This window comes from Mizuhopecten yessoensis, unplaced genomic scaffold (assembly GCF_002113885.1).
Source record: "Mizuhopecten yessoensis strain PY_sf001 unplaced genomic scaffold, ASM211388v2 scaffold7939, whole genome shotgun sequence".
NCBI classification, from domain to species: Eukaryota; Metazoa; Mollusca; class Bivalvia; order Pectinida; family Pectinidae; genus Mizuhopecten; species Mizuhopecten yessoensis.
The window spans coordinates 296,068-323,284 of NW_018407298.1; the positions used below are offsets into that span (position 1 = coordinate 296,068).

The following is a 27,217-nucleotide window of genomic DNA, read 5'->3' on the forward strand; positions in this document are numbered from 1 at the left end:
CTACAGGCCCAATATCAGTACCCTGGGCCTTTTGGTTATTGAGAAGAAGTTGTTTGAAGATTTTAAGACATCTGACCCCAGTGACCTTGAAAGTGGGTCAAGGTCATTCATTTGAACAAACTCGGTAGCCCTTTATCCCAGCATGCTACAGGCCTAATATCAGTACCCTGGGCCTTTTGGTTATTGAGAAGAATTTGTTTGAAGATTTTAACATATTTGACCCCTGTGACCTCGAAAGTGGGTCAATGCCATTTATTTGAACAAACTTGGTAGCCCTTCATCCCAGCATGCTACTGGCCAAATATCATCATCCTTGGCCTTTTGGTTACTGAAAAGAAGTTGTTTAAAGCAAAAAGACGGACGCCGGACGATGAACGGACGATGGACGCTGCACCATGGCATAAGCTCACTTGCCCTTTGGGCAGGTGAGCTAAAAATGATTGTATATCCATCCATATTTTAACAATCCTTGGTCATTAGAGAACTTGAGCACCAGTTTACACAACAGAAATAAAGATAGTGTGGTGTGGTATATATTTACAGTGTAAACAGCAGAAATACATAATGTCTCTACCTGTTGTCAAGGATGAGGAATTGTTGACTGATCAGTGAGACGACTGCTGGCCCTTCAAACACTGACCGGAGAGTATGATTAGGACAACGCTCACTCCAACTCTGGAAACAAAATAGATGAGGGAATAGACCAACCATGAGTGGTGGTGTTGTTGGTGATATCAACAATGACTAGAGGTGTTTGTTGAGCTCAACCATGATTGGTTGTGTTAGTAGTGAATTCAACCATGATTGGTGGTGTTAGTAGTGAGATCAACCATGATTGGTGGTGTTATTGGCGATATCAACAATGACTAGAGGTGTTATGGATGAGATCAACCATGATTGGTGGTGTTAGTGGTGAGATCAACCATGATTGGTGGTGTAAGTAGTGAGATCAACCATGATTGGTGCTGTTGTTGGTGATATCAACAATGACTAGAGGTGTTATGGATGAGATCAACCATGATTGGTGGTGTTAGTAGTGAGATCAACCATGAATGGTGGTGTAAGTAGGGAGATCAACCATGATTGGTGGTGTTAGTAGTGAGATCAACCATGATTGGTGGTGTAAGTAGGGAGATCAACCATGATTGGTGGTGTTAGTGGTGAGCTCAACCATGATTCGTGGTGTTAGTAGTGAGATCAACCATGATTGGTGCTGTTGTTGGTGATATCAACAATGACTAGAGGTGTTATGGATGAGATCAACCATGATTGATGGTGTTAGTAGTGAGATCAACTATGATTGGCGGTGTTAGTGGTGAGATCAACCATGATTGGTGGTGTTAGTTGTGAGCTCAACCATGATTGGTGGTGTTATTGATGATATAAACCATGACTGTTGGTGTAAGTGATGATATTAACCATGATTGGTGGTGTAAGTTGTGTGATTAACCATGACTGGTGGTGCTAGTGATGATATTACCCATGACTGGTGGTGTTGGTGATGATATTAACCATGGCTGGTGGTGCTAGTGATGATATTAACCATGACTGGAGTGGTGAGCTCAACCATGATTGGTGGTGTTAGTAGTGAGATCAACCATGAATGGTGGTGTAAGTAGTGAGATCAACCATGATTGGTGGTGTTAGTAGTGATATCAACCATGATTGGTGGTGTTAGTAGTGAGATCAACCCTGATTGGTTGTGTTAGTGGTGAGCTCAACCATGATTGGTGGTGTTAGTTGTGAGCTCAACCATGATTGGTGGTGTTAGTGATGATATAAACCATGACTGTTGGTGTAAGTGATGATATTAACCATGATTGGTGGTGTAAGTTGTGTGATTAACCATGACTGGTGGTGCTAGTGATGATATTAATCAGGACTGGCGGTGCTAGTGATGATATTAACCATGATTGGTGGTGTTAGTTGTGTGATATCAACCATAATTGGTTGTGCTAGTGATGATATTAACCATGACTGGTGGTGTTAGTGATGATATTAACCATGACTGGTGGTATTAGTGATGATATCAACCATGACTGGTGGTGTTAGGGGTGAGATCAACCATGACCGGTGGTGTAAGTGATGATATTAACAATGATAAGTGGTGCTAGTGATGATATTAACCATGACTGGTGGTGTTAGTGATGATATTAACCATGATTGGTGGTGTTAGTGGTGAGATCAACCATGGCTGGTGATGTTAGTGGTGATATCAACAAAGACTAGAGGTGTAAGGGATGAGATCAACCATGATTGGTGGTGTTAGTGGTGAGCTCAACCATGATTGGTGGTGTTAGTGATGATATTAACCATGATAAGTGGTGTTAGTGATGGTATTAACCATGATTAGTGGTGCTAGTGATGATATTAACCATGATTAGTGGTGTTAGTGATGATATTAACCATGATAAGTGGTGCTAGTGATGATATTAACCATGACTGGTGGTGTTAGTGATGATATTAACCATGATAAGTGGTGTTAGTGATGATATCAACAAAGACTAAAGGTGTTATGGATGAGGTCAACCATGATTGGTGGTGTAAGTGATGATATTAACCATGATAAGTGGTGCTAGTGATGATATTAACCATGACTGGTGGTGTTGGTGATGATATTAACCATGATTGGTGGTGTAAGTGATGAAACTAACCATGACTGGTGGTGTTAGTGATGATATTAACCATGATTAGTGGTGTTAGTGATGGTATTAACCATGACTTGTGGTGCTAGTGATGATATTAACCATGATTAGTGGTGTTAGTGATGATATTAACCATGACTGGTGGTGTTAGTGATGATATTAACCATGACAGCTGGTGGTGTTAGTGATGATACTAACCATGGCTGGTGATGTTAGTGATGATATTAACCATTACAGCTTGTGGTGCTAGTGATGATATTAACCATGATTGGTGGTGCTAGTGATGATATTAACCATGACTGGTGGTGTTAGTGATGATATTAACCATGACTGGTGGTGCTAGTGATGATATTAACCATGATTGGTGGTGCTAGTGATGATATTAACCAGGACTGGTGGTGTTAGTGGTGATATTAACCATGACTGGTGGTGCTAGTGATGATATTAACCAGGACTGGTGGTGTAAGTGGTGATATTAACCATGACTGGTAGTGGTGGTGATGATATTAACCATGACAGCTGGTGGTGTTAGTGATGATACTAACCATGACTGGTGGTGTTAGTGTGTGATGATATTAACCATGATTGGTGGTGCTAGTGCTGATATTAACCAGGACTGGTGGTGTAAGGGGTGATATTAACCATGACTGGTGGTTCTAGTGATGATATTAACCATGATTGGTGGTGCTAGTGCTGATATTAACCAGGACTGGTGGTGTAAGGGGTGATATTAACCATGACTGGGGGTGGTGGTGATGATATTAACCATGACAGCTGGTGGTGTTAGTGATGATACTAACCATGGCTGGTGATGTTAGTGATGATATTAACCATTACAGCTTGTGGCGCTAGTGATGATATTAACCATGACTTGGGGTGTTAGGGGTGATATTAACCATGACTGGTGGGGTTAGTGTTGATATTAACCATGACTGGTGGTGTTGGGGATGATATTAACCATGACTTGTGCTGTTGGTGATGATATTAACCAGGACTGGTGGTGTAAGTGGTGATATTAACCATGACTGGTAGTGGTGGTGATGATATTAACCATGACAGCTGGTGGTGTTAGTGATGATACTAACCATGACTGGTGGTGTTAGTGTTGATATTAACCATGACTGGTGGGGTTAGTGTTGATATTAACCATGACTGGTGGTTCTAGTGATGATATTAACCATGACTCGTGGAGTTGGTGATGATATTAACCATGATTGGTGGTGTAAGTGATGAAACTAACCATGACTGGTGGTGTTAGTGTTGATATTAACCATGACTGGTGGTGCTAGTGATGATATTAACCATGACTAGTGGTGTTAGTGGTGATATTAACCATGACTGGTGGTGTAAGTGATGATATTAACCATGACTGGTGGTGTTAGTGGTGATATTAACCATGACTGGTGGTGTTGGTGATGATATTAACCATGACTGGTGGTGCTAGTGATGATATTTACCATGATAGTTGGTGGTGTAAGTGATGATATTAAACATGACTGGTGGTGTTAGTGATGATAATAACCATGACAGCTGGTGGTGTTAGTGATGATACTAACCATGACTGGTGGTGTTAGTGATGATATTAACCATCATAAGTGGTGCTAGTGATGATATTAACCATGACTGGTGGTGCTAGTGTTGACATTTACCATGATTAGTGGTGTAAGATAGTATATCAACCATGGCTGGTGGTGTTAGTGGTGATATTAACCATGACTGGTGGTGTTAGTGATGATATTAACCATGATAAGTGGTGCTAGTGATGATATTAACCATGACTGGTGGTGCTAGTGATGACATTTGTCATGATTGGTGGTGTAAGATATTATATCAACCATGGCTGGTGGTGGTAGTGGTGAAATCAACCATTACTTACTGTGTTAGAAGAGATAAAGCCAACAGCCAATGGTGATGGCTGTTACTAACACCATTAGTCAACAGTCAATAGCAATGGTTATGTTATTTACCTCTTGTGTAACTCCTTCCTTTGTCCTTAGGCCCAGAGCAACTAATTCTTTCAAACTGAAAAATTATCAGAAAAAATCACTGATAATAGAGTATTGTTGTTTATTTTTGTTTAATATACCACTACTTTATTTACTCTATATAAAAGTAATTGGATAAATCGAATATATCCCCGCTTTTGCCTGACTGTGTTTTAGTCCTGTGTGTTAGTCTGGGAACTAAAACACACCTACACTCGGGTGTTTCTGCCGAGCCAATCAGGCTAGAGGTGGGCGGAGCTTGTTACCGAACTCGAAAGCGACACATGAGGTGGGCAGAGCTTGCTACCGAACTCGGAAGCATTTGGTTCCATTGCCATCAAAAAGGTAGTTGGAACGTAAAGCTATACAGCTTATGGTTTACAAATATTTCTTGTTAAAACTATCTCTCCAGTTTGTATCGGTATAATAAAACAGTTAAAGTATGGGGTTGAGGGATATAGCAAGTTTCTGTTGTCCCTTGACCATGCCTATTTCCCGAGGCGAAGCCTCGGGAAATAGACCTGGTCTCGGGACACCAGAAACTTGCAATATCCCTCAACCCTATACTTAAACTGTATAATAAAGTATCTAACTTTAGTGTAACAACAGTGGTTTAGCAGGGAATGTTTAGAACCATTAAAGCGACCCATTCCCAGCTGAAAAAGTGTGTGATTTTCCCCCCATCTGTCTCTTTGAGAGTTGGGAAATAGAAACAAAAGGCCCAAAGTGCCTTAACAGTCACCTGAGTAATGGACAGCATCAGATTTGGCCAGAAGTTAGATCACTGTTACAACATTTTAGCAACTGGATATAGAAACTGTCACAAGCCTTATTAAGTTAAAGAGTGTAAGGTTAATTTGAACAAATAAGTTGCAGTGATTTTCACTTTTTAAAATTAATGCAAACAATAATAGTTGAAAAGGAAAAGGGCATTTAAATTGTACACTGGCAGAAAAAACAAGGATATCCGAGATTAATTTCAGGGGTGGGTTTGGATTTCAGAGCTGATTGCATGGTTGTGTTTATTTCTTTGATCCAAATAAGTGTATGCATGATTATGGGGTGTGGATCTCAACCATTTTCCATATTATCACCCAGGGCCTGAGTCCCCAGGAATTAGTTCAGACCCAAATACCAATCCTGGTAGCATTGCTGTTTTGGTCTTTTCAAGAAAAGTAAGTGTTTACAATGTAATTGGGTTGGGGTTATCAACCATTTCAAACTTATGACTCCAGAGATGAAGTCCCCATGGGAGAATCAGATCCCTGAGCCAATCCTGGTAGCAAGGGTGAACTTGTCACTTCATGTCAATGCAATTGTTATGGGGTGAGGATGACAACATTCTTTAAATTTAAGACATAAGACCACACCCCATTGGCCCCTGGGTAGTGGGGTCACACTAAAATATATATTTCTATTTAATATTCATATTAAATATAAAATTAAAATACTTAATATCTTTAATTTTCTGAAATGACAAAAATGCTAATTATCTTCTTTACTTAGCCTTTACACATAAATGAAACCTACAAGAGTTATTTCCCTTACACCAACAATGACTCAGCAGTTCAGCTAGGGCTTGTTTTATGAATTTTTCATTACAACACACCAGTAAGTTTCAGAGCAGTATCTTGTGAAAGTTTTGCACCCTGTAACCTTCTTGGCCACCTGGGGAGTCAGCCCCTTCTTTGAGAATAATTCGGATTCTCAACATCTAAGCATCATGTTATGAAATCTCGGTGCAAATGCACCAGTAAGTTTCAAAAAAGTATTCTGAAATTTTGCACTCTATAACCTCTAATGGCCCTTAGAGTCTAGTTTGACAGAATATATACTTACATATCTATGTCTGTCTGTTCCACCACTCGACGTGTCGCATGACCATCCCTCTCTACCTCAAACATCCAATTAAGGGGCTCTAGGGTTTGTATCCGAGCTTCCCTAATAGTGCGCCTCAAACCACGCGGGACAAACCGGCCATGAGCTCCTACCGAAAATAAAGGTCACACTGTGAATCCTACACCTGCCTATATACCTTCTTCATCCCTATCCTACTTCTGACATAAAAGCATTCATATTTTCTCCCTTTATTATAACCTGTGTGATATTTTCCTTGGCAGGTTCATGTGACATTTTATGCTTTAGTCTTAAACCTGTTGTAATTTCCGATTTAGTACTTTTGAATGTTAAAAAAAATATACATATTGGACCCACAAATAAATTCTGTATCAGAACCAACCTAAATCCATCAACATTATATTTGTTGAAGTCTCAGGCATATTATGAATTTTATCTTTGGCAAGTCCATAAGGTATTAATTTTGGGATTTGAAAACTTCTCTCCGATACATCTGTCTATAGAAGATACATGGTTTGGCCCCATTTGGGACCAACTGTAAGAAATCTTTATTCATTGCCCCTAAAACATTATATGAATTGAAAATCTGAGCTCGGATGTCTCTAGATTTTCTGGAGAAGAATTTTTGAAACTACATCTTTTAGGCCCTGCCATGTCCTTCAGCCCCTATGATGGCGTTGGACACCTTATTAGGAGACTTTGTTCCCCTTATCCTAATGATGCTTTTACAAAACATTTGGTCAAAACTTGTTTTATGGTTTAAGAGAAGGAGTCAAAAATTAAAAAAAATGTCCACATAACAATGGTGGACGAAGGACAAAGGCAGACGAGGGATGATCCTTCGGCTAGTATTATCTAATCTTCTATACCTATCCATAACTACCCAGTTCATTTCTTCTGTCTTTATAAATCCCACATCTGCCCATGAATACCTAGTCTCACTCCTTTATTTATCCAAGAGGCCCCACAGACTTGAAACTACTCACCTTATTTATTTGGCCTTTCATTTTTTTAACTTTATACCTGTGATCTTATGTAGGGTCAAGATATTTTTTTAGCAACTTTGTAGCACTTCATGCATGCCCACAAGATTATTGCCTTAAATCATGCTCAAGACCTTTTTTGTTTCTTCTAAAGAAGTCACTTGAGATATTTTTTTTAATTTGATCCCTGTGACTCTGAATATTGATAAAGATCATTTCTTTAAGTAAACTTCGACCCTATATCATTACTCTTAGCCTTTTTGTTCTTCATGATAAGATGTTTGAGTGTTTTAAGATGCAAATATTGTACAATTTGTTGCTATACACTATCCAGTGGCTCAATTTAGATTTTGCTTTCCTTTGCAAGAGTTGTAGATCATATACTGAGGAAGCTACATAAATTATCAAAACCATCAGATTTACTGTTTATTAGAAGATTTTTAGGATAGCTAAATATTTTACCGCTCATTGGCCCACAAATCTAATAACCATCTACATCACAAAGGAATAATTCCTCCAAATTTGTTGAAATCTGTCCAGAGGTTTCTGAGAAGAAGTCATTTAAAGAAAAAGTTTACAGATGAGGGCCAACTGACAGAAATAGATTCAGAGGAACTGTGAATCAATACCGATACTCCTACAATGTACCTGGTCCTACTCCTATGTACTGCTGTCCTGTCCAGTAGGCTGTGTTGTGGTCACTCCTTGCTCCCTAAAATCACACACCACATACACATTTGTACATGTTCACTGGATTGACAGAAATTTCACAGCCAAAACCACTCTTTTTGAGACAATAAAGCCAGTTTAGATACAGTTATATAAGTCAGGTCAATGTACCAGTTAAGGCAAAATACACACACAGTTTATTGCTGGGTGACTAGGTTGTCATTAATACTTTGCTTTATTTGGGACATTGACTTGGCTTTGTTTTATAATGCACTGATTAAGGCAAAATATTGTAGGGCAGTCCACAGTTGCCTATCTGACCCAGGAACATCAGAATTAGGAAACATTATTACTGCAAACTCTCATATCAGACAGTAACTATAGCAGTTCACAGAGAGCCAGCCACCAGCACATATAAAGTATGAAGGATCCAATTCTGTATCCTCCCAAAGCATTCCTTATGACATTTTGGTCAATACTTGTTTAAGCTAACCTATATGGAACCTATTGTCCAATTAGATATCAGTTGCCAAAAATACAACATTAAATTTGAACAGATCAGGGCTTTATTCAAAGGCATGAATCACCTCAACTGTATACCTTATGGCAAAAGTTGATGAAAAGTCAGCTGTATGAAGTAACACTAATATACACAAATTACACTTATTTTCAAAAGCAGATTGAACATGTATCTCCCAAAAACACTCTTTATGTCAAGGTTTTGTGACAATCAGTTCATAAATATTCAAGCTAGTCTAAGGAAACTATCAAGCAATATTAATTCATCTGCCTGTTGTACGGTGTAATATCATAATTAGGCGCAGAACAGTCATTAATTGATCATCCCCTCAAAGTAATGTCACAGTTATCACAAAAGACAAAACAATACTAGCATGTACAGTTATGATTCTATTTCAACCTACCAGCTGTCACCCTAAGGCAAAACTTTGAAATAAATACTTTCAATAAAGTACCATTTTTCTACACTTTCCAGATTACCTGGGCTATCTCTAAACATACACTTTGTAAAATGGAAATGGACTGTATTTCTATAGTGTTTTTACAAGCATTTTGAAGTATTCCTAACCTTACAGGCTGCATAGTAACATGTTTCCTTTGTATTCTGCTGTCTGTATTCCTAACCTTACAGGCTACATAGTAACATGTTTCATTTGTATTCTGCTGTCTGTATTCCTAGCCTTACATTCTACATAGTAACATGGTTCCTTTGTATTCTGCTGTCTGTATTCCTAGCCTTACATTCTACATAGTAACATGGTTCCTTTGTATTCTGCTGTCTGTATTCCTAGCCCTACAGGCTACATAGTAACATGTTTCCTTTGTATGCTGCTGTCTGTATTCCTAGCCTTACAGGCTACATAGTGACATGTTTCCTTTGTATTCTGCTGTCTGTATTCCTAGCCGTACAGGCTACATAGTAACATGTTTCCTTTGTATTCTGCCGTCTGTATTCCTAACTTTACATGCTACATAGTAACATCTTTCCTTTGTATTCTGCTGTCTGTATTCCTAACCTTACAGGCTGCATAGTAACATGTTTCCTTTGTATTCTGCTGTCTGTATTACTAACTTTACAGGCTATATAGTAACATGTTTCCTTTGTATTCTGCTGTCTGTCTTCCTAGCCTTACAGGCTACATAGTAACATGTTTCCTTTGTATTCTGCCGTCTGTATTCCTAACTTTACATGCTACATAGTAACATCTTTCCTTTGTATTCTGCTGTCTGTATTCCTAACCTTACGTGCTACATAGTAACATGTTTCCTTTGTATTCTGCCGTCTGTATTCCTAACTTTACATGCTACATAGTAACATCTTTCCTTTGTATTCTGCTGTCTGTATTCCTAACCTTACAGGCTCCATAGTAACATGTTTCCTTTGTATTCTGCTGTCTGTCTTCCTAGCCTTACAGGCTACATAGTAACATGTTTCATTTGTATTCTGCTGTCTGTATTCCTAGCCTTACAGGCTACATAGTGACATGTTTCCTTTGTATTCTGCTGTCTGTATTCCTAACTTTACAGGCTATATAGTAACATGTTTCCTTTGTATTCTGCTGTCTGTATTACTAACTTTACAGGCTATATAGTAACATGTTTCCTTTGTATTCTGCTGTCTGTATTACTAACTTTACAGGCTATATAGTAACATGTTTCCTTTGTATTCTGCTGTCTGTATTCCTAGCCTTACATTCTACATAGTAACATGGTTCCTTTGTATTCTGCTGTCTGTATTCCTAGCCTTATAGGCTACATAGTAACATGTTTCCTTTGTATTCTGCTGTCTGTATTCCTAACTTTACAGGCTATATAGTAACATGTTTCCTTTGTATTCTGCTGTCTGTATTCCTAACCTTACAGGCTACATAGTAACATATTACAGGCTACATAGTAACATGTTTCCTTTGTATTCTGCTGTCTGTTCTTACTTCTATAGCACAATTGTGGCCCTAGAGAAATTAGTACCGTTCCATGTCTTTGTCTCTGTTGATATGCAGTTTCCTGATTGTAGCCTTTAGTGTACAATTGTACTTTTTTTCTAATCATTGGATATTGTTATTTTTCCTCCAAATTATATTTTGAAGTTATATTGAATTAAATTATTTTTTAAGTAATTTTCATGATTTAAAAAAAAAAATTGGGTGACAGCTTAAAGGTTGAAAATAGAATTCAAACAACTGCTCGAGTTTAATTCTTTTTTTTTGTATAAAATGTTGTGATATATAAAAGTTACAGTGAAGAAAATGATTGATTTTAACAGAGAAACACATATTTTATTGATGCTTAGGTATATTAACTACATGTATGCAGGTTCCTGAAATTGTCTTCAATTGTATTTATTGTAAATATGTGAAAATAAGCTTCACCATAAACATATTCGGGGTAATGTGTTAATATGGACCCTTGGATTGACAGTGATAAACCAGATCCTAAAACTGTTATACTATTTATGATCTCCGTAAAATGTCATTAGCACAAAAACTACAACATCTCTTTTACCGCATTCAATTTTAGCCGTTCTTCTGTAGCTTAAGTACCCTAACAATAGGCTGGGATTCGGAATGTTTTCCTTTACCAGTGTGTATTTGGTTCCTGTACTTGAAAATAACTATAACAAAATATAATAACACATCTAATACAACTGTGTATGCTGGCTTCAAAAGCTCCATGTCATATGAATCGTAACTGATTAAAGGTATTAAAACTTACCTTTTTGGCAAAGTTAGATACTTCATACTGTTCAAAGCCATGCTTTTCCAAAGTCTGAAAAAGTAGATTATCAAATTAACCTTTTTTTTTAGATAATTTTGTATAACTCTTTCACACAAAAACAAATTCAAAATGTATATTTTATTTTATTCAAACTTTCAGACTACTGAACCTAATCTTAGCAATCCTTCAGTCATCACTAGTGTTGTTCTAATTAATCAATTTAATCAATGATAAGTCGTTTTAAGTCCTACAATGATCGAGGTTGAACTGTAACATGAAATTTTCTAGAGTTATTAGAATTTGGAGCAGACCTGAAAACTTAAAAACACAGTTCTCAATATTACTCACATGTTTTAACACAAACTGAATTCAAACATTTCTGCCTATAGCAAGGTATTTAAAATGTATCCATCACATTTTACCCATTTTAGTGAATCTTCTCTATTAATTTCCATTTCATTTATTGAATCAATCCTGAATTTCGAAGCAATTCCCAACACTAGTCATCACTGGATTGGCCTACTGCGGTATCCCACTGCCTGATCGTGATACTACACTGTATGTACCCCTGATTTTGTCTCCAGTGATTCAAAATCATGGTTACAAAGTACATGTTAATGGGAGACCAGATGTTTTATCTACTTCAACTCATCTTCATTCCTTCAAGATATATGAGCAGGGGAGATAACTTAGCTGTTTGTCTCCCTTGGCTTATGTTTGTCGTACTGTTAGACAGGCTTCCAGTCGATACAACTATTTTCTTGTTTATGGACTTAAGCAAGTCTAATATGTCTGAAGACTTGGTCAAGTTAATACGTAGACAGGAAAATAAGTGATAATCAGTTTGTTTATGCAAAGAACATATTTTTTTCTGTAAATTGTTAGTGCACTTGCAAATATTATATATATTTATTACAATCGGATAATAAATTCAGCCATTTCCCTCTCAACTGATTATCAAAATAAAGGATCAAGGATGTTAACTAAGCTCTTTCAATTCTTTAACTTTTAAATAACAGAAGGAAACAGCTCTGCTGTTAAATCTACTTTTTACTTATCTTTAAGTTTCAATACACATGTTCAAGGGAGATAACTCACTAGTTTGTCTCCCTTGGGCCTAAATCTAAACAAGCAGAAACTGACTCACCTTCACTGCTTCCAGATACATGTCAGCCATTGTGTCATCGTCCGGCAACTCCTATTTGAAGATAATTAAATACGTATTAGATATAATCTTATACACTTTACATGAATTCTTCTTTGTTCAGGGTCTTGTGTCCTTACAACAAATTAACCTTTTCACCACTGTAGACCATAATGGGATCATCCAGATCAATGCATAGTAGAGTCTGCTGAAGTTACATAGGGGTAAAAAGGTTAAGTAAAGTCTCAATGATATGAAGATAGAAATTTAATAATAATAACAATTTGAGGTTCTTATATACCGTTTTATCACAACCTAGTTTTTAGGTCGTCTCAAAGTGGTTCACAAATTATTATTCGTGGTTATAGGACCTTTGCAACCATCCAATATCGTTCTCAACTCCCTGGGTAGCATGCAGCCGGTGCTACCATTTCAACGCTCACAGCTAGCATTCAACAATTCTAGCACTGCCCAACCACATACTCAAATTACAGCTGAGTCGACTGGAACAAGCGGATCAGTTAAGTGTCTTGTGCAAAGATACAACACAGTGCCGTGATGTGACTCGAACCCACAACCCTTCAGTCATGAGCCCTGGCGTCCTACCACTAGACTACCGTGCCTCCATGATAAAGAAATCTGTAGAAATTGGACACTTACCATGTGTCCACTTTCGACCCACTTGAAGAGTTGTGTGCCCCTTTCTAGAGTCAGCTGGTATAGAGAAATATGTTTGTCACTCACAGACAGCACCTATAACAAAAGTAAAATGATTCAGAATTATAAAAACCTGGAAAACTCAATCTGAGAACCTATTCCGTTAGTTGAAAATGTTCTACTGTTATATGAATAATGTATACATAATCACAGTTTGGTTGGTCTGCTAGTAAATAGGTTTGCTCAATCTGTTTTTGTCTGAAGTAAGCTTTAAGTATAACAGTCAGTGCTAAATCGACGAAAGTGTCTATTACAGGTATATGTATCAAGAAATTAAGAAGAACCTACCGCTTTGAGTCCAATCTAAAAGACTCTTCCGGTAAGAGCTGTAATAAATATTTGGCAGGGCATAACACCTCTGAAAAGTCCATGTTTTTACTAGATTTCAAAACTTTAACATCTGTTTAGAACTGTTAGACTACTGGTGCATGTATCTGAATCTTACATGTTGGAGCTCTGTGATCCAACTGTCGAGGGTCTGACCTGGCCGACCAAAGATCACATCTACAGACACCTGTCCGGGATACAGACTGACTGCCTCCTCTATACACCTAAACAATATATACTAAAGGTATAATTAAGGTAATCAATCATAGCAGACAAATCAATAATTCAGCCAGGACATGGGGGCAGACATAGAATCTACAATAATAATTACCTGTTGTTCATCTCCTTGAGATTTCAGTCTTGTCCAAGTCCTGTTCATATTTTATACTATACTTCTGGTTATTTATAATGTAAATTTTGAATTGTTTCTAAAATAGATTACCAAGAAGTTCAGTAACATATATATATATATACAGAAGATTTACACAATAGCTTATATGAATTATCCCTTTACAATGATGCACTAAACTATGGGTGCTGTCATGTCATCTTCCAGAATGGAGACCATTTTAGAATCAGAAAAGTACTTCCTATTTAAATGTACTATTATTTTAAAGTAAACAAGGCAGAGTATTCCAAGGCAATCCAAGGTCCCCAACATTAATGATTTCTATATTTAACAAACAGTTAAGCATAGGCAACAGTGAGGATATAGTGACCTACTTCTTGCACTCCGCCATCCAAAGATGTCCTTCTACACCAAATATGGTTACTCCGTGTAAAATAGTATAGATAATATGCCCCGGACAAACTTTTTCAAAAGTTTAGGTCAAATGTCAAGTCATAGGTCACAGGGACCTTCTTCTTGCACTCTGCCATCCCAAGATTTCCTTGTACACCAAATCTGGTTACTCCAGGTGAAATAGTATAGGAGATATGCCCCAGACAAACATTTTCAAAAGTAAAGGTCAAAGGTCAAGTCATAGATCACAGTGACCTAATTCTTGCACTCCATCATCCCAAGACGACCTTGTACACAAAATTTGGTTACTCCAGGTGAAATAGTATAGAAGATATATCTCGGACAAACTTTTTCAAAAGGTAAGGTCAAAGGTCAAAGCATAGATCACAGTGAGGTCATAGTGACCTTCTTCTTGCACTCTGCACTCCGCCATCCCAAGATGTCCTTGTACACCAAATCTGGTTACTTCAGGTGAAAAAGTATAGAAGACATGTCTTGGACAAAATTCTTGGACGGAAGGAAGGACGGAAGACGGAAGGGTGCAAACCTATAGTCCCCCCCCCCGGGAACCCCTTGACTAATAAAGTTGACTGATCTGCTCACACTTGACTTCATCTTTACTAATCATTGTTTTTTACATAAGATTTTGAAACTTTGTTTTCCAAAATACAAAATATTCAAATCAGTATATAAAGTTGATACATTTATTCAAAAGGTAAAATGGAAATGACCAATATGTCATATAAATGTAATTAACTGTGGTTCAAATCTTTCAAGATTTGTGGTTAATTTGATAAATGACTATCACTATCATGATACATTAATATGGCTGTTTATGCAATGAGGGACATTGCAATTTCATTTTGCTAATGACAAATGTAAATACATGTATATTGAAAAAAATCCCCATTTTCATCATTTCTGAAAAAAAGTGCAGAATAATCAACCCGCACTACAACATCCTTTATTTCAGTGAAGGATAATATATATTAAGATGACAACAGCCCTTGTACAGACTGTCACTGCTGTTAGTATTTGTAGAGTCATATTAAACCAAGTGAGATGGTCCATGAGGTGATACACAGGAAGTACTTGATCGGCTCGGCTTAACCACAAGGGTGGTATGTATAAGGATATGGTACTTTGTATAAATCTAGACTCTCATTACTGTGACTGGTATCTTATCCTGTGTGACTTCCGCTGTACATTACAGGTTTTACTCCTTTTCGTGGACAGACTGTATGTCTTCATTAATCTGAACACTTATAATAGTTTGTATCAGATATTACCATGGAAAACTAGTTATAACACGTCCCCTCATATTTCCCTCAACAGTTTCACACACGAAACATCAAAGAACAATATTATTATTTTGACATCAAGCTAAAAACTGATATTGAATCAGGGCAGTGGTATCTGTGACACACCTACAGATACAAAACATGTACATGTATTCAGTATTATATTTCATTAAAATGTTGATTTAGAAGTTAATGGATTGAAAATTGATGTACAGACACTGTGACAATTTTCACTCTTTGACCTGACTGCCGGGTTCTCTAACAAAACATTAATTAAAGCAAACAAAATTTCTGTCTTTGCACTGTTGAAATTTTAAAGTATCTTTACATTCATATTTGATATCTGACAAGAAGGCGGCAGTCTCTGGAGAATTCAGAGAAGAAGGCACGATCATGAGAGACGTCTTTATGGATTTGTTATATTTTTTCCCATTGATTTAGCCAACACCTTTGCAGAGTTTTTGTGAGAGTAGTTAATTAAGAGTTGACAGTAACAAGTGCCTCAAAACCTCCCAAAAATACAAGTAATTCATCTTCATCTAGTTCTGCATCACCTCTAGCTGTTGATGCTGATTAGCAATACATGTATAACTTAATCTAACAGGCTTTGTACTTCACTTACTTCATGGAATCCAGTGAACTGTGTTCTCTGCCTAAAGCCTTTAAGTCTGTGTCATTTAAAGCCTGCAACATGAATTTATCAGAATCTTAGTAACAGGCTGATTTATAAACAACTCATATGAAAATATATTATACCAATAAAACACAAACTTGTAAAGTCTATCATTTTGGAGGGAGATTCATATTTGACTTTTCACCCTTGTTTTTCACAATTCCTACTTTTTGTTAAAATAAAATCATTCACAGCATACATTATCTTAAGCGTTTTGCACTATTTTTTGTCAAATAGACATATTGCAAGTGCCTTTAAGACGTTTTCAGATTTTGCCCTGAAGATTCTCCTAGTATTCTCCTAAAGTTACTCCTTAAAGAGTATGCAAGTATATGATATAGCACAAATTATGAAATAAAGAATTTGGTTTAATTTATAACACTGGCTTGCACTACAATTGTGTTTATCTTTCACTCAATTATTTGGTTTAATTTGGAATAAATACTTCAATACAAAATGATGAAAAATGCAGGATTGTAAGTATAGAAGTGAAGAAATGTTTAAACTGAAAATGTTCACATTGCATGAAATGACCAAGTAAGTATATGTACCTGTACCCCAATAGACACTCGGTTAACACCAGCGGCCCTGAACTCCCTAGACAGGAACAGAAAATAAAATCATAAATAAAGTCCCAAATCTCTATTGAATCAATGATACATAAAACAAACACAAACAAAATAATAAGTTGCTTCTTACTAGCCAAATTAAAATTTGTTTGAGATTTAAACAAAATTTTCATTGTCTTGAAAGTTTTTTTGTATCGCTCACCTGGATAATAAATCTACGATGGGAAATTATTCTTATTACATAAAATTCCTCCAATGGTTCATAAGAAGAAGGATTTTAAAGATTTAAACCTCAAATTCCCCTAATGGACCCTGCAACTCTGCAGCCAGAGGGGCCACACCCTCTGTTATACAAAATTTAGTCCCCTTCATCCAAGGATTTTGAAGACTTAAACCTCAAATTCCCCTATTGGGCCCCAAAACTCTGCACCCAGAGGGGCCACACACACCATTTATACAAAATTGAATTCCCTTGCAAGAAGGATGCTCTAGAACTAATTGGGATAAAATCCCTTCATCCGTATGTTAGGAGAAGGATTTCAAATCTTTTTCATCTATTTCCCCTATTTTGCCCTGCCCCTCTGCCCCCAGGGGGTCCAAACTCACTGTTTTACATAATTGAGCCCCTTGGCCCAAGGATGCTCCAGACCAATTTGGGATGAAATACCTTAATCCATATATGGTAGAAGAAGGATTTTAAAGGTTTTACCTCTATTTCCCCTATTTGGACCCACCCCTCTGCCTCAGGGGGGTCACATCCACAATTTATACAAAATTTAGTCCCCTTGGCCCGATGATGCTCCAGACTAAATAAGGATAAAATCCCTCCATCCCTACAGTAAAAGAAGGCATTTCAATATTTTACCTCTATTTCCACAACTCTGCACCCAGAGGGGCCACAACCTCCATTTACGCAAAATTCAGTCCCCATTGCAAGAAGGGTGCTCTAGAACTAATTGGGATAAAATCCCTTCATCCGTATTGGTAGAAAAAGGATTTCAAAGCTTTAACCTCTATTTCCCCAATATTGCCCTGCCCCCAGGGTGTCCAAACCCCCCGTTTATACAAAATTGTGAGTCCTTTGCCTGAGGATATTCCAGGCCAAATTTGGATAAAATCCTTTAATATTTATGGTAGAAGAAGAATTTTAAAGGTTTACCTCTATTTCCCTATTCAGCCCCGCCCCTCTGATTCCCCTTCATTCAAGGATGCTTCATACCAAATTTGGACAAAATTCTGTCATACATACAGAAGAATAAGGATTTTGAAGAATTTGCTATGTTTCCGCTATTGGGTCCCTCCCTTCTGCCTCCAGGGGGGCCACATTCGCTGTTTATATGAAATTGAGTCCCTTTTGCCCAAGGAAGGATAAAATCCCTTAATCTCTATGGTAGAAGAAGGATTTTAAAGTTTTTACCTCTATTTCCCCCTATTGGACCCAGCCCCTCAGGTTCCAGGGGGGCCACACCAACCGTTTATACAAAATTGGTTCCCCTTTCCCCAATGATGCTCCACCCCAAATCTTTTCATTCCTCCAGAAGAAGAAGGATTTTAAAGTTTTTGCCTCTATTGCCCCCTATTGGACCCAGCCCCCCAGGTTCCAGGGGGGCCACCCCATCCGTTTATACAAAATTGGTTCCCCTTTACCCAATGATGCTCCCCACCAAATCTTTTCATTCCTCCAGAAGAAGAAGGATTTTAAAGAATTTGCTATATTTCCCATATTGGGCCCCGCCCCCTCAGCCCCCAAGGGGGCCAGAGCCACCATTTATACAAAATTGTTTTCCCTTAACCCAAGGCTGCTAAACACCAAATATGGACCAAATCCTGTCATTCCTACAGAAGTAGAAGGATTTTAAAGAATAATTTGCTATGTTCCCCTATTGGGCCCCGCCTCTAAGGCCCTTGGGGGGCCAAACCCACGGTTTATACAAAACTGAGTCCCCTTGGCCCAAGGATCCTCCAGACTTAATAAGGATAAAATTCCTTAATCCCTAGGGCAGGAGAAGGATTTTGAAGGTTTTACCTCTATTTCCCCTATTCGGCCCCGGCCCTCTGCCCCAAGGGGGGCCACACCCACCATTTATACAAAATTGAGTCTCCTTGGCCCAAGGATGCTCCAGACTAAATTAGGATAAAATCCCTTAATCCCTACGGTAAAAGAAGGATTTTGAAGGTTTTACCTCTATTTCCCCTATTGGACCCCGCCCCTCTGCCAACAGGGGGCCTCACCAACCATCTATACAAAATTGAGTCCCCTTGGCCTAAGGATGCTCCAGACCAAATTTAGTCAAAAGTTGACAGATGGACGGACAGACGACGGACGACGGACGACGGACGCTGCAGGATGGCATAAGCTCACCATGTTCCTTCGGACCAGGTGAGCTAAAAATTGTATCAGAGTCAATATGGTACATTTCTCTGAATGTCATACGTTAGAGGAAAATGCGATATCAAGTGAAAAGTGACATTAATGGAAACTCAGTTTTTTTCTGTTTTAATAATTGTAGTACAAAGTTAAATGGAAGGGTGTTTGTGTGTAAAAGAAGAAACAACTTTTTCTTTAAAAATATTTTCAGTTCAAATTTAAATGGAATGAAGGTTGGGTGTGAAAGTAAAAAGAAACACTTTTTTAGGGATGGAGAGGAGAGAAAGAAATCTTTTTTTTCTTTCTGAAAGTAAATAATTTTAGAACAAACTTAAATGGGAGAGAGGTCGGGAGTAAGATAACTGTAAGAAACCTTTTCCCCCCCGAAAATAAACAATTATGTACAAATTTAAATGGAAGGGATAGGGGGAATGGGGAGTAAGAACACTTTTTCTTTCTGAAAATAAATAATTTTAGTATAAAGTTAAATTGGGAGGAAGAGGGGGAATGTAACTGCCCAATAAATCAAGTTTTAACAGTACATCATGCTAACCTCAACTTTCCAGTCTCCAGGAGAGTGGGGTTAACCTCCAAGGTGACCTCTGCTTCTGGATGCAGCAGCTGTCCTGTCTTGTTAACAGTTTCAATTACCGTTGCTATTGTCTTTGGCTCAGCAAGACTGGGTGTTCCTAATTCATCAAACCAGATGATTTTAAACTTAATATGACAGTAATGAATGAATTTTCCTTCGTACAGTAAGTTTACCTGTCCCTTATTCAAAGAGATGGACAACTTGTGGTAAAAGATCAGTGGATTCAATTTATTGTCAGCAACAAGGAACCAAAACATTTTCATAAACAGTTGATGATGAGGTTAAGGATGCTTTCATCATATGAAACATGTTCTTTTTCTAATTGAAATCATGGCTAAGAAATTGTCAAATTATTCAAGCAAATTCTATGACCTTGTGGATTTACATTGATGCATAACCTACATTTCTATATGATGTTATATAATGTCACAGTAATGTAGTTTTGTAGGACAAGAAGGTTGTCCTGTTTTACAATCAATTTCATCCAAGATAAAATCAAAGTACCAGTCTTTATACTTATCTTACATTTTTTTTTTTTTAAAGAATTGAGGCAACTTCCTGAAGGTATTGCTCCTACTGTCTTTATCAGCAACCTACTTCAAGTGTACCGTTGTTTCCTGTTTATGTGTTTTTACCTGTTAATGTATATATACCTGTTGATGTCTATTTACCTGTCAATGTATATATATACCTGGTGATGTCTATTTACCTGTCAATGTATATATATACCTGTTGATGTCTATTTACCTGTCAATGTATATATATACCTGGTGATGTCTATTTACCTGTCAATGTATATATATATACCTGGTGATGTCTATTTACCTGTTCATGTCTATATATACCTGGTGATGTCTATTTACCTGTTCATGTCTATTCATCTGTTTATATCTATTTAACTGTTAATGTATATATACCTGCTGGTGTCTAACCATCTGTTTATATCTATTTAACTGTTAATGTATATATACCTGCTGGTGTCTTACCACCTGTTTATATATATATATACCTGTTGATGTCTGTTTACCTGTTAATGTATATATACCTGTTGATGTCTATTTACCTGTTCATGTATATATACCTGTTGATGTCTATTCACCTGTTCACGTCTACCTGTTGATGTGTATTCACCTGCTAATATTCACCTGTTAATGTCTACCTGTTGATGTCTATTCACCTGTTAATATTCACCTGTTCATGTCTACCTGTTGATGTATATTCACCTGCTAATATTCACCTGTTAATGTCTACCTGTTGATGTCTATGACCATGTGAATGTTTATATACCTGTTGATGTCTATTAACATGTGAATGTATATATACCGGTTGATGTCTATTAACATGTGAATGTTTATATACCTTTTGATGTCTATAAACATGTGAATGTTTATATACCTGTTGATGTCTATTAACATGTGAATGTATATATACCGGTTGATGTCTATTAACATGTGAATGTTTATATACCTTTTGATGTCTATAAACATGTGAATGTTTATATACCTGTTGATGTCTATTAACATTTGAATGTATATCTACCTGTTGATGTCTATTAACATGTGAATGTATATATACCTGTTGATGTCTATTACCATGTGAATGTTTATATACCTGTTGATGTCTATTAACATGTGAATGTTTATATACCTGTTAATGTCTATTAACATGTGAATGTATATATACCTGTTGATGTCTATTAACATGTGAATGTTTATATACCTGTTGATGTCTATTAACATGTGAATGTTTATATACCTGTTGATGTCTATTAACATGTGAATGTATATATACCTGTTGATGTCTATTAACATGTGAATGTTTATATACCTGTTGATGTCTATTAACATGTGAATGTTTATATACCTGTTGATGTCTATTAACATGTGAATGTTTATATACCTGTTGATGTCTATTAACATGTGAATGTTTATATACCTGTTGATGTCTATTAACATGTGAATGTTTATATACCTGTTGATGTCTATTAACATGTGAATGTTTATATACCTGTTGATGTCTATTAACATGTGAATGTTTATATACCTGTTGATGTCTATTAACATGTGAATGTTTATATACCTGTTGATGTCTATTAACATGTGAATGTTTATATACCTGTTGATGTCTATTAACATGTGAATGTTTATATACCTGTTGATGTCTATTAACATGTGAATGTTTATATACCTGTTGATGTCTATTAACATGTGAATGTTTATATACCTGTTGATGTCTATTAACATGTGAATGTTTATATACCTGTTGATGTCTATTAACATGTGAATGTTTATATACCTGTTGATGTCTATTAACATGTGAATGTTTATATACCTGTTGATGTCTATTAACATGTGAATGTTTATATACCTGTTGATGTCTATTAACATGTGAATGTTTATATACCTGTTGATGTCTATTAACATGTGAATGTTTATATACCTGTTGATGTCTATTAACATGTGAATGTTTATATACCTGTTGATGTCTATTAACATGTGAATGTTTATATACCTGTTGATGTCTATTAACATGTGAATGTTTATATACCTGTTGATGTCTATTAACATGTGAATGTTTATATACCTGTTGATGTCTATTAACATGTGAATGTTTATATACCTGTTGATGTCTATTAACATGTGAATGTTTATATACCTGTTGATGTCTATTAACATGTGAATGTTTATATACCTGTTGATGTCTATTAACATGTGAATGTTTATATACCTGTTGATGTCTATTAACATGTGAATGTTTATATACCTGTTGATGTCTATTAACATGTGAATGTTTATATACCTGTTGATGTCTATTAACATGTGAATGTTTATATACCTGTTGATGTCTATTAACATGTGAATGTTTATCTACCTGTTGATGTCTATTAACATGTGAATGTTTATATACCTGTTGATGTCTATTAACATGTGAATGTTTATATACCTGTTGATGTCTGTTAACATGTGAATGTTTATATACCTGTTGATGTCTGTTAACCTGTCTGTAATGTCTATTTACCTGTTGATGTCTATTTACCTGTTGATGTCTATTTAACTGTTGATGTCTATTTACCTGTTGATGTCTATTTACCTGTTGATGTCTATTTACCTGTTGATGTCTATTAAACTGTTGATGTCCATTTACCGTGACATCTTTTCCAGCCCTTTGTCAGAATAACGACATGATGAGATCTTATGTTTTTGTCCATGATATCAAGTTACAATGAGTTGACACTTTATATAAGTAGTACTGTTGCAATGAAACTCGTCATAATTAAATACAAGTGGACTTTAGGTAATATGACCCGAGGTATTCATGTACATCTGATGCCTAACATGTACTTTGTATGTTATGTGATGTAATGCAACTTAATTTGGAATGAAATAAAGTTTAAATTAACAACACAATGGAATGTACGATCAGGCACATGTACGAATATATACACATAAACATGGGGAGCAAGCTGCTGTAAGACTTCTAACAGAACAACATTTAGATACAATAAAGTATCATTTGATGAATTAACATACATACAAACCTCCGCCAAAGAAAATGGAGTTGATTCTGCTGACTCTGCTATATTCCATGAGGGTTTTTGTCTCCTTAGCAAGGCACTTTGTCATCCGTATATTGTCTACATTCCGACTGGAACAAAAACCCTGAAGCTATACACATCAGGCTTAACATTGAAATGAATGATCACCTAAATTCTACCAATGTTCGATTGTAAATAAACATTTATATTTAGATGTCTACATGTATTTCTATATTGATTGATGATACATACACTAATTTTGACAGGGACTAAACAACAATACAAAATATAGAGGATGGTTTAACACTGTCATATTTCCCTGTAAAAGAAAGTAGTTATTGCTGGCTAGATTACCTTTATTTAAGTGTCATAAAGAAAACTTACCTGATATATTTGTTGAAGTTGCAGTATGTACATCGCTTGGAACAATATGGCCACTGCAAATACATGCTTGACATTTATAAATACATAAACGGCTGACAATTGAAACTTACATTTCATACCCATAAGAATAACATGTACAGTACAAAGTAAAAAGAAACTTGCGACAGAAATCAGTTTTTACATTTTTACATATTTCAAATGTGACCTGTATTTGGATAATCATTCTGGTAACCATATACTAATTGAATATATGGATTATATTAATGAATACATGCCGGCCTAGAATATTAAATGAGTTTTCAGTTCATGTGTGATTTGTGAAAGTCTTGAAATGCCCTGCCAATCTAAAAAGTTTGTGATGAGTGTAGTATTGATCTTCTATATCAAATGAAAACCATCCAAAATACTTATTTTACATATCTAAGAATTTATAGGAATATTAATTAACAAACATGTATCCCCTCACCATTGTCCAGTCTGGTATTTCAATGCTGCTATTTTACTTCATGTCCATTGTCTTCAATGTGACATCACAATGCTATGACAATCATGTCTATAGTCTAAATTCTGATGTCACATTTGGTGTAATTACATAAGGTGCATACCAAAATAAACTGTTACATCAACTGCTACATGAGATATTTCTATTTGGCGATTACAATTTCTTTCATGTATTTCCATATGTTCATGGTTCAGGTGTATTGAACACAGTTCTGGGATGATAAGAGTGTTTCACTTGTAAATTGGGGTGATCATATATACTGACTCGCCTGTAATCAATATGGTAATTGCATTTGGAGGTCATTGTGACAATATCACACAAAAAAGTATGATACAAGAGTATGTGCTGCATCTATGTGATCATTTATAAATAGCTATATATGTAATATGATGTGTTTATAAATTTCATCCTAAAAAAATGAAGAACGAAGAAAAATAGTGTGTTCACCAAAAATAATCAATTAATTTTATAAACGTTCTGTGTTTATATAGTTCTTCATTGGTATTCAATAGACACGTCATTAGTGTGCTTACATGGACATAAAGTGCTGCTTGATCTTCTTTAGACAGGTCATTTGTGCTGATGCCTCTGTAATGTTGCTTGTTGAAGATGAAACAGATTGCTGCGAATGAAACAGTGTGTTGATGGACACACTTGAATAGGCGTTGACATAAAGCCATGTCCATCATGTTTTCCTAGTCAGCAAACAACAGGAGCACTTTTACAGGTGTATCTGCATGATCACACAAGCCTGCATGGGAATAAGAATAATAATATTCAGTACAATTGAATAAAGATGAAACTGCTCCTCAGACCACTGCCCCCTAAAACAGAAACATATAATGCCAGTATTATAAAAAAGCAAGCAACGAACACACCCCTACTGAAATAGTAAATTCTTACCCAACCTCTTCTTAATTGTTTGTTTATCATTGGACATGTTAGTTAGGTGACAAAACAGCTGTTTCATGACTTATCAGCCATATATTTGATGGGTCCCAAATCCTTGGGAAAATAGTTTTGGCTGTTGACTGATAAGGCATGATTGAAACAACTACTGTACCACCAACTCTTTATTACGATTTATAAATCTCAACAATTGCTTATAAACATTAGCTCAGTTAAACTTCAAATGAACTTAACTGCAGTAGTATCTAACCTGTGAAAATAACATGCTAAGAATTGAAATCGTTCAGAAACAAGAATTCAAAGTGCACATATTATGTATTTCAATATAAAAAGCTCTTTTTTTTGTGTGCGTACTAATCATAGGCACTCTGTATGCTTATTGTTTAACTATTCATACAGCTCTGACAAATTCACTTCAGTTTTTCAGGGGTGAAAACAAAATCACATTTATTAATTTGTTGATTACTAATAATGACACGGAATAAATAATAGTCAAGTGATGTCGATTTATATTTCAATATATAGTTTTGGGTTTACAGTAATATTATTGTCACCACATTTGCCAGATTAGAACTTGATATGATAGCCTTGCGTCGATTCAACATTCACGAGACAGTTTGACAGGCAGTAGTCAATTAATGTATATAGCGTTTTAACATGCATGTCCCAGTTGACATGTGATGTGTTTTGATGATGCATCATACGTATACTTTCGGTTTGACATTTTGACACGTGGTTGTTATGTTTTGATTTGCGCCATCTTGTCATTCTTGCCTTTGTCAGACACACGCTTTACTAGTTTTGCTAGACGTAAGCGTTTCAATGATCTAGACAAATAGAACATGAGGCTCAACTAGGGGGAATTTAAACGAACTTTAGATAATAAATCATTTTGGTCGCAAAAAAATTGACATCTTTAACCCTGATGAACTATTTTTATTGAGACATCGGACAGCTAGATACACTGTACCGTAATTAAAGTGCAAGTTTATAATTAGTGTATCCAAATTACGTCATGTGTTTTTGAGGGATCGGAATCGGAATAATGGAAAAAAGATCCTGGAACAGGCAAAGACCATCACCTNAACATTTACATATAAAATATTTATGTTCATACAAAATGAATGCACAGCATGTTTATTCTTTGTGCTATGATGCTATGAAAAGAGACAGTTTCCTAAGATTTTCTTTGTTGTACATCTACAGTGCAGTGGTGGATCCAGAGACCTATTTGGGGGTGTTTCCATGTGGGGAAAAATTGAGGAAAATGGTGAAAATACATGATTTTTAAAGAAAATTCTCAGGATGGGGGGTTTCCTGAAGCCCAAAAAACCCTCTGGATCCGCCACTGGATTTTATATGTAAATGATAAAATTCCTGTCTGATAACTGACAAATTTATGGTGCTTTTATATATTTTATATATCCTAAGTAAATTTTATATATGTACTACGAATTGAATGCCACATGGAGAGGAGAGCCAATCACACCCGGGATAATTTGAATCTATTTATTGATTTAAAAGTGAACAGTTGTGTGATACCAAGATATCTAACCCTAACAATAAGTTTCTATAGAGGGGATAAAAGCCCGCATTAAAGCCATTTTGGTCTCTGCGTGTGGAGTATAACATATAGATATAGATATAATTAAGGGACGTACACGTGCACCTGTACCACGGAATTAGATTAGATGTTATCTAAGTCCATGCTTGTACGTATGATTAAAAAAGAAATCGAACAGCTGAGTTAAGAGGTAAGTATACGAAACTAACGACGCATATTCGAGTTGACAGTAGCACACAATAACACGCCGTTCTAACGACGTATATTAGAGTTTACAGTAATAAGCAAGCAGTCAATATAGACCGCATATCGCGTACATGTAATTGAATTGGACCGCATTCCTAAGAAAAGAGACAAACCGCAGTAGAAGTTACAAAAGAAGTCACCTTGGACACGGGTGGCAAGGTCACTGATAGGACGTGTCGGATTGTTGGCCACTCGCAGTGTTTTCTCAATTGCAATGGATTTTGAACAGCATCTTCTCATTTTTGAAAATAAAATTACCATTTTTCCTTTC

At 36.3% G+C, this 27,217-nt stretch overlaps 1 protein-coding gene across 4 annotated transcripts in view; it reads right to left on the bottom strand.

Moving 5' to 3' along the window:
* The window catches only part of LOC110454603 (radical S-adenosyl methionine domain-containing protein 1, mitochondrial-like), a 39,794-nt gene extending 13,877 nt beyond the window's left edge, over positions 1–25,917 (bottom strand). Inside the window, exons 1-15 of one of the 4 annotated variants that reach the window (XM_021504210.1) lie at positions 25,851–25,917; positions 24,761–24,978; positions 23,726–23,778; positions 23,345–23,451; positions 19,768–19,903; positions 16,829–16,874; positions 16,227–16,288; positions 13,680–13,785; positions 13,178–13,270; positions 12,521–12,571; positions 11,371–11,424; positions 8,119–8,182; positions 6,470–6,617; positions 4,613–4,667; positions 575–675 (exon numbers count right to left, since the gene is read on the bottom strand). In XM_021504210.1, the coding sequence (XP_021359885.1) occupies positions 575–675; positions 4,613–4,667; positions 6,470–6,617; positions 8,119–8,182; positions 11,371–11,424; positions 12,521–12,571; positions 13,178–13,270; positions 13,680–13,785; positions 16,227–16,288; positions 16,829–16,874; positions 19,768–19,903; positions 23,345–23,451; positions 23,726–23,778; positions 24,761–24,916 (1,232 nt within the window). In that variant the 5' untranslated portion in view covers positions 24,917–24,978; positions 25,851–25,917. Of the gene's footprint in view, positions 1–574; positions 676–4,612; positions 4,668–6,469; positions 6,618–8,118; positions 8,183–11,370; positions 11,425–12,520; positions 12,572–13,177; positions 13,271–13,679; positions 13,786–16,226; positions 16,289–16,828; positions 16,875–19,767; positions 19,904–23,344; positions 23,452–23,725; positions 23,779–24,760; positions 24,979–25,673 lie in introns of all 4 variants that reach the window. The other 3 variants (XM_021504207.1, XM_021504208.1, XM_021504209.1) reach the window with 3 other exon arrangements.
* Positions 25,918–27,217: the final 1,300 nt, after the last annotated feature.